The 12,498-nt window shown below is 43.0% G+C and overlaps 1 protein-coding gene across 14 annotated transcripts in view; it reads right to left on the bottom strand.

Annotated features, from left to right (window-relative positions):
- The window catches only part of tns1b (tensin 1b), a 136,027-nt gene that overhangs the window by 120,963 nt on the left and 2,566 nt on the right, over positions 1 to 12,498 (bottom strand). Inside the window, exon 1 of one of the 14 annotated variants that reach the window (XM_034573511.1) lies at positions 2,479 to 2,611. The exons of the other annotated variants lie outside the window; for them this stretch is intronic. Coding sequence (XP_034429402.1) covers positions 2,479 to 2,493 — 15 coding nt within the window. The 5' untranslated portion in view covers positions 2,494 to 2,611. Of the gene's footprint in view, positions 1 to 2,478; positions 2,612 to 12,498 lie in introns of those variants that run through there. 14 annotated transcript variants of the gene reach the window in all.

Below are 12,498 nucleotides of genomic sequence, written 5' to 3'. Positions count from 1 at the left end.
AAGCTAAGTTTTACTTCTCAGTTAACTAGTTAAAATGTGTCATAATTAGCACATGAGTTATCTCAAAAAACATGTTTTGTGATATCAGAACGATCTTTTATCAATTGTGCAAGTGAACATTCATGCTTATTGAAAGAAATTCCCTCAATACAATCCTGAGCTGTCATCTTCACAGGCTCGGAACAGACAGATGGACAGACCTGAGGCATTAAGCCCCAGAGGTCGGCTGTTGCCAGCGTGGAGGCATAAAAATTGCAGAACTGATCTGAGTTAGGATTTAATAGCCAGTGCCACAGTCTCCTCGGACTTTTTAAGTGCAGACTTAGTGCGACAAGGTTTAACTGAGCTCCAATGACATCATAAAGCCAGTTGACGCCCTGTTTATCAGCTGCAGGAGACTGTTACTGCCACAGCATAAAGTGACACGGAGACTATTTCCGGAGTCTGTTGCTTATCACTGCTGCGATGGCACAACAAATTTATAACCAAGTTAACTAATGGCTAATAATAGCATTCCCACTGGAGACCCATTTGTTTAAATATGACATTTCGTGTTACTGCCCCCAACAAAGTGGCTGTGATTAATGCAGCAGTTATCTCCTGCCCCTCCCACTATTGATCCAAGGCTTCCATTTCTGGCCAATGTATAAGCACATGGCACGGAGCCACGGGGAATTAAGTGAAAGCTCATTTCATCTGAGAACATAACAAAGACACATCGCTCTATCTTAAGTCAGCAGATGGAGACGGGTTTTGGCAAATTGGCATTCGTGGGAAATATAAGTCGGGCACGGTGACAAAATGGAGTCCTCACTTAAGATATATATCATGTGTAAGGAAGTCTACGATATAATCCCAGCTCTCGAGCCAAAGCCTCTTTAAGCCTCTTTATCTCTGTGACTGCAAGCAAGTGATACTGAGACCTCAAGCTACAGCAATGTGTCTGCTGAGAAATTAAAAAGAGGATTCAGACTGTGGTGGCATGCAATGGCAACATCATCTGGTAAGGCCCCATAAAAACACGACCTAAAGAAGTGTGACAGTGTTCCTCCATACATTTTTGCTATTTACAATCTATATAATCATGAAATATCTTTTTCGCTGATGGATGGGGCCGTATGGAACTAATAAATCAGAGGTGAAAAATAAGTTTTTTAAAAAAGATTTGCGGCCAACTTCATCCTTTTGTGAGGAGTAAATTACAAATTCCAAAAGGGCAGAAGTGAGCTATTTAACCTTTAATTATCATCCACGGAAGCACCCACCATACCCATACCAGTACCCCCAGTGACCATTTCACCTTTGGAGCAGCAATTATCAAACTGGCCTCAAACACCAAAGTCTTCTCAGCAATCATCAGCTGCCTCATAAAAGCCCAGACAGAGCAGAAATGAACAGGATGTTTGCCAAGGTGATGAAAAGGTATGAAGGTGCAGTGCAGTGCCGGCTCCATCTTTCGTCACTCCATGAAAAAACAGCAGCAGCAGCATCCCCCATTGCATGTATATCTCGACTCTCGATCCATTATTTCCAAACTTGAATATATATTTGTTTCTTTATGTCAGTGTGCCTCTCCTGTCATGTGGTCATTCAGAAGTAACGTTACAAATGGAGTCAAAAGTTAATATCGGACTTAATTACAAGACGTCTCTGTTCCATCAACCAGCCGAGGAGCATAAGAGTCGATGGCAGACGTGACTCCACCTCCAGTCATCAGTGCAAAAGTTATTGCACAGCTGTAAAGTAACGAGCTGTACGGACACCTCCGAGAGTGAGACCTCCACCTCAGAGGACGGGACGAAAGAGAGACGGACGCACGGACAAAGCAATAGTCTGACTTTCTGTCTGAGATCAAAAATGCAGACGGTCAAATAAATAAAGAACGATGTTACATCTACAGTAAGAAGACACAACTCTGTCCATAGGAAATGATGAATAAAAAAAACGACGAACATTGGATTAGTACAATTTACAAAGATCACCCAGTTACCATGTGACCCCTTCGTCTCATCAAACGGTGTATTACCTCTTTCTATTCTCGCTGTTTGCCTTCAAGGTTTGATTTTTCCCCAAAAATAGCTCATGAACCAACCCATGAACACAGCAAATCTCAGCAAGAGGTACATGATCTTCATTTAATATCTCATTAACCTATGTGGGTTAATATGGATTAATCTGCCACTTAAATCTGGTATATTTACAGATCGTTCCACTTTGAATCACTTCAACATTTGAAAGCGTAACCCTTTTTTTAGATTTAGAAGTATGGATTTGAAACTGAACGGAAAACAACTTCTGCTAAGAGAAAAGAATAATCTAAAAATATATAGTATAGTTTGGAAAATGGTTGTGTTAGCCTTTACTTTACTTATATCACAAGTCTTTTTTGGATTTGATAGTTTTGCGTGACTGACCTGACGGTGGGAGCGGATCTCTGACCACCCACAGTTAGAAACGACAAGTTGAAACAGCACTCACCAGCCAGAGGGACATCGCAGGGTTTTCTTTGAAGACACCTGGGCCAGTAAAAAAACCCTTTCACAGGTCCAGAGCTTTCCTGAACACTTGCTCGGCTTTTCTGGGATTAACGGGAATATGTTTTTTGTCCCTCAAAGCTGGATGCACTGACCAAAGAGAGCCCAGCGGTCTGGCCCTTATCCTGACGTACTTCCTGAGCTGCATTGTTAGCAAGTAGAGAGGAAACACACACACACACACACACACACACACACACACACACACACACACACACACACACACTATGGAAAGCCACTGTCAGGCGGTCATATCGTGGAAAGTGAAAATACCAAGACCTGTTTGCTCTCTGAGATTCATTTCTTATGATTTTTCCCCATGTTTAGATATCGGCCTATTTTTGATTGACTCTTTTTGACAGTTAAATTCAGACTTTCTGTGTCTCCAGGTGTGTTAACATATGGACTCAAGCTATTATATAAATTGTAAATATTTCACCTGTAGGTACAAACTGAATGATGAAGGAGATGATTTGTTTCAGTAAGACGTTTAGACTAAATCCAGAGTGTGAGTAGCATCATCATCATCACTACCATTTGACATCAGACTCCTCGCCCAACAGAAGCATTTCGAGCCATCGCACTTTCAGAAGTTGGAGTGATATGTGTTTGATAACTTAGGGAAGCTATGGCTAAGGTTCCCCTCCCAAGCTGTGAAGCAATGACTGAAAACAAAACTTCTGGCCTCTAACTTTGCATTCAAATGTCATCTATAGCACCGTTATTTGATTTTGACCACTTGGGGGTGTGGTTCGGTGCAGAAATCCGGCGCTTCTGTCACTTTGGTCACCACCAGCCCTGAAGAAACACATGTATCTACGTAGCTGCTCAGCTAGTGGGGCTATAGGTGCTGAAACCCATGAGCTAATAGAGGCTAAAGGAGGAAACTGGAGGGTTGTCATTTTTATTCACTGTTAAAATAAGATACTGTTAATTTTCGATGTGTGTAAAACAAACACAGATTGAAATCAACAGGCCCTGCATCAGCTCCGCATTTTGACTTTCTCCACTTTGAGTTGCAGGCAAATGAATCAACTCACTGAGGCGATGGCAGCTGAGGTGAAAAGGTCGCCCCTCGTGCAAATGACTCCCCTAAACCGTGTAACTGAACAGGCACCACCATTGTTTTTGTGTCAGACCCTTAATGGAAACCACCTCAGACCGAACAGACTCACTGCCACTCGAGCATGAAGGCAGAGGTGACTCAGAAAGCAGAGCATGCAGGAGGTAAGCAGTATCGTGTGACATGAACATTACACAAGTTTGTTCTCTCTCCGCTCAACAAGGTTTAGAAGAACCAACGGTTGTTTACTTTGCTGGAGATGAAACACAGTTGTGGAGGAGGAGGTCACAGTGCTGCAGCAGACACACAAACACACACAGACACACACACACAAACACACACACACACACACACACACACACACACACACACACACACACACACACACACACACACACACACACACACAGAAATGACATTAATCCAAGAGGCATATTTATTTCCTACCACATATGTTCACTATTACCATCATTAAAAGACATGAGTCAAGTCTTGTCATGACTAAAACATCTGAATTCACACCGAGCCAGTAGATTACATAAGACTAAACTCCAAGTTCAGCTCCTTACTGTTCTTTAATCGCTGTGTTTACATGAATATACACTTACTGGCACACACTGATGTTGTGGCTGTGTGTGTGTGCATCTTTTATCTTTGTGACTTCTCTTATCTGTAAGACGACGTCAAACTCAGCAGCAGTTTTGATGCTGAGTTTGACGTCTCAGGTAAATAGACGCACAACATATAATTATAAAAACTTCACGATCGTACGAATTACAATGTTTGCCTTAAACCTGACAGCTGTTGCAATGGCGGCAAACAGCTGAAGGAATCCCACCGTTGGCTGTTAAAAGCAAGAATGTGACTGTGCTTCTGTCCACACATGTGTATGTACACAGAGGAATCCTAACTGTGTCTGTATTTGGGAGCAGTGTGAACCTATGAGCCCAGACCTTGCGGGGTTCATTCTTCCTAAAGCCGTTCCAAAAGCCCCTCAGCTGGATCAAAGTGTGCGTTGTGTGCTTAGCTTTTAACATGGGGTAGGGGGGTGGGGGGGGGGGGGGTGGGGGGGGGGGGTGGGGGGTTACTTTCTGGCTGATTGTTATCACTCCCTCAAAGTGCTAAGCCATGAGTGAGGCCTCCGTGAGCGCTGCTGCTCAGAGGAGTGTCTGTGTGGTGTGTGTGTGTGTGTGTGAGCCGTCCTCCCAGCCATGTGTGCCGGGGATGAGGCATGAGTTTAAATTGGAAGCGCATGTTGCATGAGCTCACACTTGCCATTTCTGATTAAGCCACCACATAAAAGCAAATAGTTTCCTTAATGCAGATAACTCCTGCAAAGCTTCCTGCACCAACAAATCGCAGCACAGACTGCCCCCTGCTGGTGTCTTTCCACCACACTCGTCGAATGACAAGAAGAAGACCAAAGCATTTCAATTAGAGGTGAACTGTGGACATGCGATTAAGAGTTAGACACAGGTTTGTCATATTTAAAGAAATGGTTACAAGTCTGAGGGAAGTTCGCGTTGAGACTGAAATTAGATTTTAGCCTAAACCAGAATTAGAGTTTAGATTCAGACAAAAGTTGTCGAGGAGGTCTTTACAAGGATAGAAACACACTTTTGTTTGTGTGTAAAGTGTGTGTATTTGTGGTTGGGTGGGTGAGGACGTTCTGTCTGTCAGCTTCAGACCAGATACACCCACTGAACACGGAGCTGCATTTCTTCACAGCACCGACTGTAACCCATGGCGATGGTGAGCCTGCCCAGCAGTCGGGCATTATGCAAATGTGAATCACGCTCGACTGGCCGCAAGACCGTGTGTGTGTGTGTGTGTGTGTGTGTGTGTGTGTGTGTGTGTGTGTGTGTGTGTGTGTGTGTGTGTGTGTGTGTGTGTGTGTGTGTGTGTGTGTGTGTGTGTGTGTGTGTGTGTGTGTGTGTGTGTGTGTGTGTGTGTGTGTGTGTGTGTCCATCGCGCGGCTTCACATTTCACCCGAGCTTTATTGGTGCCAGTGGCCTTTTGTCTGCTTTAATTGAATTAACTTCTCAGAGACGGACCTTGTTGCAGGAGAGCGACGGCACATTACACAGCCGTCACCTCGACATGGGAGCTTTTAATAGTGTTTACATTGGAATCATTCAGGGCTTTGGGAGAAGAGAGGCTTCTCTTTTTAACTTTTATAACCCAGTAACATCGACTCCTAAAAGAGATTTGCTACACGAGTGAAGCACTCATTCACTGTCGCGTTTCTGTCATTTGATGTCAAGTCTCACCCCCCGGGGATGATACTTCCTTTACTTGTGTCACATCTCAATACTGGCTGTCACTTTAAACTGCCGTCGACTCTCATCACCACAAACTTTCTTTGTCTGTGTCTTCTACGTGTGTGACTCCTCTTTTTCACTGGGAGATATTTATTTTATTTAAATAAATATCCAGTGAATCCAGCAAGAGATCCTCTGCTGTATTCTCACATAGACTCTATACTTGGAGGTCCAGGAGGAGAAAAGTCCACAGAAAGTCCGGAGGCTCTCACTCGGACATTTGCGTTCACACATAAACTTCCTCTGGAGAAAGTCTCCGCAGTTCAGTGCATGTCTGAGAGCTGCTACAAATAACTAATAGGATCCCAGTATATAGGAAAAGGCCGTGAAAACCTACTTTCTCTATCAGCTTCTTACTAATTATGTGTTCTTCCTAAAAAAGTAAGTTTTTGGGGGGGGGGGGGGGGGGGGGGTTACATGGCTACAGGATGGATCTATCCCTGTTTTTGTCAATGGGGTCCTACTTATAGCCGCCTGTCTAAACTTGACAAATCAAAGTGGGTTTAGAACATGCACTCCAAACCTGAAATCCTCTCGGTATTACCCGGAACCCTACGTGTTAACACAAATGTTCAAATCAGTTGAACTGGACATTATATAGACTTAACCCTGCCTGCTGCCCCAGTAAGTCTGTGTAATGTCTGATGGAGTCAATGTGTGAATAGAGCAGGTCATTGTCTGGACAATTCACAGCATGTTGATGATGCCTCCATCCTCTCTGCCTGCAGTGCCACTGAACCTCTCACCCAAACCGAGTGGAGTGAGAACACGTCTCACACAGGCATTCTCCTGTTTGTGTGTGTTTGTCCAGACATTTATTTCCCAGAGCCCAGATGTGTTCAAGTTCAAGTTTTGCCTCAAATTAACCAAACCACAGAACTATATGTGATGGACGTACAAACGGGTGATTAACGTGACTTGTGTCTGTTACTGCTCCAACGCTCTCAGCCTCTTGAGTTTGATTAAACGACTCCTGATGCAGCCGCTGGTGAAACCTCCTCCATAAACATTGGAAAAGTATTGTGGTAAAAACTGTGCAGAGTCGTATTCTGTACAATGTGATGCTAAACTAAAGATGTTATTACCAAAACACATAGTACAGTACACATAACACTGTAATGTATGTAGTAATTATTAATACAGGGATATTTGTGTGCAATTTACTGAGTAAATCACAATTTAGGGAAGAAAACAAATAATCGCAATGTCCCCATCTGCTGGTTGAAAGACATCAGTATCAACATAATCATAGTAAGTGGCCCTAACCTCTACTTTGATGTCTTTGCTGTTGTTTTGTCTACAAACCACCATTTCAAAAAAGGAATGTGTTCCCCCCGTTTAGTGGCCGTCTTCCTTTTTCTTTCATGTCTACTTGTCTCCAGTCAAAATGGCAGAGACGCTTCAGAGGACCAGCAAAGAGTGTCACATGATTTCTCATATCACGTTTCTGAGATAATACAAACCAAACAAGCTTCCATCATATCTTGATTATTGTTACAGACTTGACCAGACTTGAATCAAGCAACCCCTGCTCTGTGGCGCTATGGTGAGTATCACTGGTATATCAGTTAGATTTGCAAATACGCCTTGGCTCTTACTTTAAAACTCTAAAACTTTTTGACCGATCTTTGGTATAAACTTCTTTTCCCCAAAACGCCTTTGAGTCATTAATGACCTTTACGGCCTTAACAGATAAGGCTCACTGTAACATGAACAGCACATCACGGATGAGGTGTCTGACACAGTGCAACATATAAACTGAAACAACCCTACAACACTATTTACAATTTAAAACGTTAAATGTGTGGGATATAGTGGCCTCTAGTGGTGAAGTCACAGATTGCAACCAGTTGAATACCCGATGTCTCAGCAAGATTTTACTCATTTCAACTTTCAGCAGATGTACCATATGTTGACAACAGGTTAGGAAGTGTGAATTTTGTACAAAATCATGCCAGAGAATCTAAATTCTAAATTTTTCACAGCTTAAACTCTTTTTGGTAAAGAAGCCTCGGGCCTCCTCGGTTTGGCAACTCGTATTGTTTACCCTGAAAGACTAAGACTAAGCATGGTATCCTGTGAATACTAATTTCACAGTCCAAACTTCAGAATGCAGATGGCAGGTGTTAAGAGCTCAGCTACACCCGAGCTTCGTGGTAAATTTAAGACAATTGGAGAAAACTGACAAAGCAAATCTCAGGAATGTGACACAGAAGTGAAAGTGCCCAGAGAGGAATGTTATCGAGAACAGGGATAAGTAACAGTTTTGCTCTGTAGGGAGCTGATAACGCAGCCGATAGAGCAGCTTGCTCAGCTTCATCTCGTAAGAGCACTTTAAATCCATTAACGTTATCTCTGACAACAACACCCGACCTTTCAGGAGAGATCAAATACACAAGGCAAACATTTTGTGCAGGTTTCCCTCCCCATGAAACCGGATGTCTTGTATTGTTGCTCCTGAGACTAAATCATTTGTTCCAATTCAAACATCCTTATATCTAAATAAGGAGCGGGACAGTTTAATAAATGAAAGTCACTCAAGGACAAATCATAATCGTAACTTTGAGTCCATCTCATTACCTCAAATTTACAATCCCAATCCACCAGCAAACCCCCGGCCAAACAGTGGCCTCCAGTCTGAGGCGGCACACAGTTCTAAGCAGACAACACAGTACAATGCAACACAATCATGTGGAGGTATTCGGGCTATGTTCAGAGTCGTGCCATGAGGACTTGCCGAGGCAGATAGGCACGCAGGAGGGAGCGAAGGAGCAGATTATGTTCTCAGAACTTCTGGGACTACTGTAATTTAAAATGAAGTGGGCTTAAAGGGTAAAACCCCTCAATTGAGGTAATCCAATATGTTGTTCTTGCTGTCTGGGAAAGTCCAGGTGGAACCAAAGAAACCATATCTGTATTAACACCAAAGGCCTTCATGCTCTATTCTCTATATACATCATACAAATAATAATTCTTTATATAAATCTAAGGGATGAAGATTGATTTTTTTATGTCTCGTTGGAAAAATACCTTTGGCTGATAAACCATTATATGATGAAAAAAAACTTCATATTTGTATAAACCTTTCAAGCCTTTCAGCGACATTCTTATTTAAAACTAGACTGAAATAACACATTTCTTCAGGGGCAAAGGCAGAAATATTAGAATTTGGAGTCAATGTGATTTGAAAATGTAGCATGATTATGAAATTGTTTGAATGTTTGATAAATTAGCAAATTAAATCACGTTATATGACGAATACATTGCGCTAAGACACTAAGGCCCTTCTCGCAAATATCCACAAATGTAATAACCCCAGAATAAAAAGCACCAGGACCAAACAGCGACGGCTGCCACGCGTGGCCACTGAATCACTGGTCCATGACTGTTATTGGCTAATAAATCTTTACCTCAAAACCACATGGTATGAATTGGGAGTGGAGGAAATAAAATGTTTATGAGCAGGGATACTGAATACACACAGATTCAGATAACAACATAAAATCCTGTAAACCTAATATTGACTCCTGACGGCATTGCCAGCCATAGACATATGTAACCAGAATAAAAGTATAAAAAGATAGAACTAAATCTGTAAAGACAAATTCCTATCATCTCATGTTATATATATAATGTTAAGCCCAACCCTACGTGTGAGAAAAAATAGGATAGGTGTATTTTTAGCTAAGGTGTGAACGCAGCCTGTCTCAATGATATAAGCGAACGGCACGCCGGTGATGCGTGTGTGTGATTCCAGGCGCGTGCAGCACATGTGCAGCATCAGGTCCCAGAGTGTGACTTAATTAAAGATTCCTCCGCTTGGTGCCTGGAGTGGGACCCGCTCGCTCTCATTAACAGGGATCAGGACGGGAACGTGGAACATGTGCCGTTGTTTTGTTTTAACGGAGGGCTATCGAGTTTCTACTCTACTACCAATAGTAACAGCATGTCAGACATGTGCTGTGTTCTACAACTGGTATTCCCCCTGTGCATTGTTTAGGACACTGGAGACACACACACACAGTCACCATACATGTAAAAAGACAAGTTACTGCAGGTTAATATAACAACATTAATAAAGTATATACTTTCATATTCTCTCCATTGTTTGTCACTTCCCAAAGTCTCTCCGTACACGACCTAGAGAACTTGTTATTGTCTACCAACACAGTGATTACACTGTTTTATTAGACACTCAATGGTCACATTTCATAATGTCCATTACGTTTCCCACTCAATCCAATGAGAAACCACATTCCTGTGCAAATACCTATGAAATTCCTCCACAGTGGAATGTCTAAGAGTGCAAACCTATCCTTTTGGAAACCAGTCAGGGTGAACTAGCAACAATGATCTGCCTCAGCTTGTTACAAGCACTGGTGCAAACCGGAGAGAGAGAAACAAATCAGGGGACTTTCTTTTCCTGTGTGTATTCAGAGCAAATGCAGCATGTCAAAGGGGGGGATTTATTAAGTCCCCAAAGAGAAACATTCTCCCGATGATGAAAACATGATTGGGCGACCTGGGTAGCCCAGCCTAACTTCTGATCCACTGTCACAGCAATTACCCTTGGAGCCCTGTGGCATCCGACCTTGGTGAAAAAGAGCCCGGGGGAAAGAGAAGAGGCACAAATATCAACAAAAGGCACATTTTGAGGCGAAGGGGATGCGACCTGGGAGAGCTGAGCTCCCTGTCCATCACTCGGAAGCGTTGTGAAAGGCTACAAAGGCCCCCAGAGTGAGACTTTGTGGGATTTCGACGTTGCCAAGAGCGAATGCAACGTCGCCCTGCCAAGTATTAGGGAGAGGACAAGAAAATCCTCCCACATATGCACACACACTTGCAGAGAAATATCAACAAAGCTGCAGCATAAAGGCCACATTCACTGCTACACAAAGCCAGAGAGGCGTGATGGTATAGGGCTAAACGGAGTGTATTATGTTGCACTGATGCCACAAGGTCTGAGGCGGAGGTGGAAGTCAGGCCTCTGCTTTACATTCCAAGAAAAGGGCCACGCAACCGTGACTCTGGAGAGAAAATACAGTTGCCTGTGCCTTAATCTATCATTCTGACTGACACGCTATCCTCTGGGCATTGCCAAGTGAATTAAAGACACTTAAAGAAGCTGAATGAACGCCTTTTCTCCTCCGCTATCGTCTTGTCCCAGAGGCTTTGTGGCCGACGTTACGCATCACTGCCTCCGTTATGTCTTGAAAAGCTGTTTGGAAAGGAAATATCCGCTCATCAGACTCACACATCCTTTGTCCACGAGGCATTGAAAGGAAAGGCGGCGCCTCCCAACATAGATTAAAAGGTTCAAATTATTACACAACTTCAAGATCATTGTTGGCACAAGATGAGGAAATCTCCTCCTCAAATTCAGATACTTAATACACACATTGTACATTCCTGGGGAGGATTTTTAATATTTGTAAGTTAAGGAAATGATGCAATCAACATGTCACTTTGCTTTTATACAAACCTCTCTTTCATTTTAACAGTTAGGATGTTTTCACATTGAATGGTTTTAGGTCATTATCTCTACTTACATATTTAAGATAACTTTTCCAGTGCATAATTATTGCTTTAAGTTTGTAAATGAAATGGTCAGAACTATTTCTGATTGCACAGGGAATAATGCAAAGTATCAGGAAGGCATTGAAAGGTTTGCTAAAGCAGAAGGATATCTGCTGCTGGGAACAATATGGGAGACATTTACCACTTCAAGATAAACCTGATGAAACATTGTGGCCACTCTGTCATGTGAGGAGTTTATAAGAAGCTTCCTCCTCTGAAATAATGTGCTCAAGTGTCCGCCAGAGGTTAAATTCCTGTGTGCACTGGCATTAAAAGCTAAGATGACAGGGGTTAACTTTGCTGAGGAGCCACAGCCCGTCTCCTGGGTCAAGCACACACTGGGCAGCTTTCCACAGGGGAACACACAGAGAGGGTCTTGTTCTGCGGCCCACCACGTGCAGGTCAGTGCCAGCAGGTAGGACTGAAACCATAGGCCTCCCCAGAGACGCGGCACAGAGGACGCACTGTTTCCCCGCAGCTACAACCTCCCCTGGAATGCAATAAGGGGCGGCAGGTAACTCTCAGTTCACCACATACCTTTATCAAAAATCCCTCAAAACCCGAGGAAAGCCCCCGCCCACCGTCTGACACTTTGGTGGGAATTTCAGAAGCGGGGGGGGGGAGATAGAGAGCCGGACTTGACAGGGATCAAGCTGAAATGAGTATTTTCTTGCACAGTCAGCTGTTTTACTGATCTCCAGATTTGGGTCGGCTCTTTTCTTGAAACCTGTTAAAGGTTATAGTTCGCATCGTGTGCAGCATGAGCGCGCCCAACAAAAAAAAGTGTTTGTTATTAGAAAAAGTACTTACAATTTAGATTGTCGTTATCATGAAACAATAACTGAGCCTCACTTGCACAGAAAAGAAAGATCTATATCCAAATATTACTTTTTTTAAATATTTAATAGCATGATTAATTGGGTGTTGTTTTTTTCCAATCTTTATTCAAGAGGGTGCTCCAGTCTAGATTTTTCACATCCAAACCTCGTCCATGTTTTCAGAT

The sequence above is a fragment of the Hippoglossus hippoglossus genome, chromosome 21 (assembly GCF_009819705.1).
Source record: "Hippoglossus hippoglossus isolate fHipHip1 chromosome 21, fHipHip1.pri, whole genome shotgun sequence".
Classification (NCBI taxonomy): domain Eukaryota; kingdom Metazoa; phylum Chordata; class Actinopteri; order Pleuronectiformes; family Pleuronectidae; genus Hippoglossus; species Hippoglossus hippoglossus.
The sequence above is the reverse complement of the archived record's forward strand: the minus strand, read 5'-3'. Positions and strand labels throughout refer to the sequence as shown.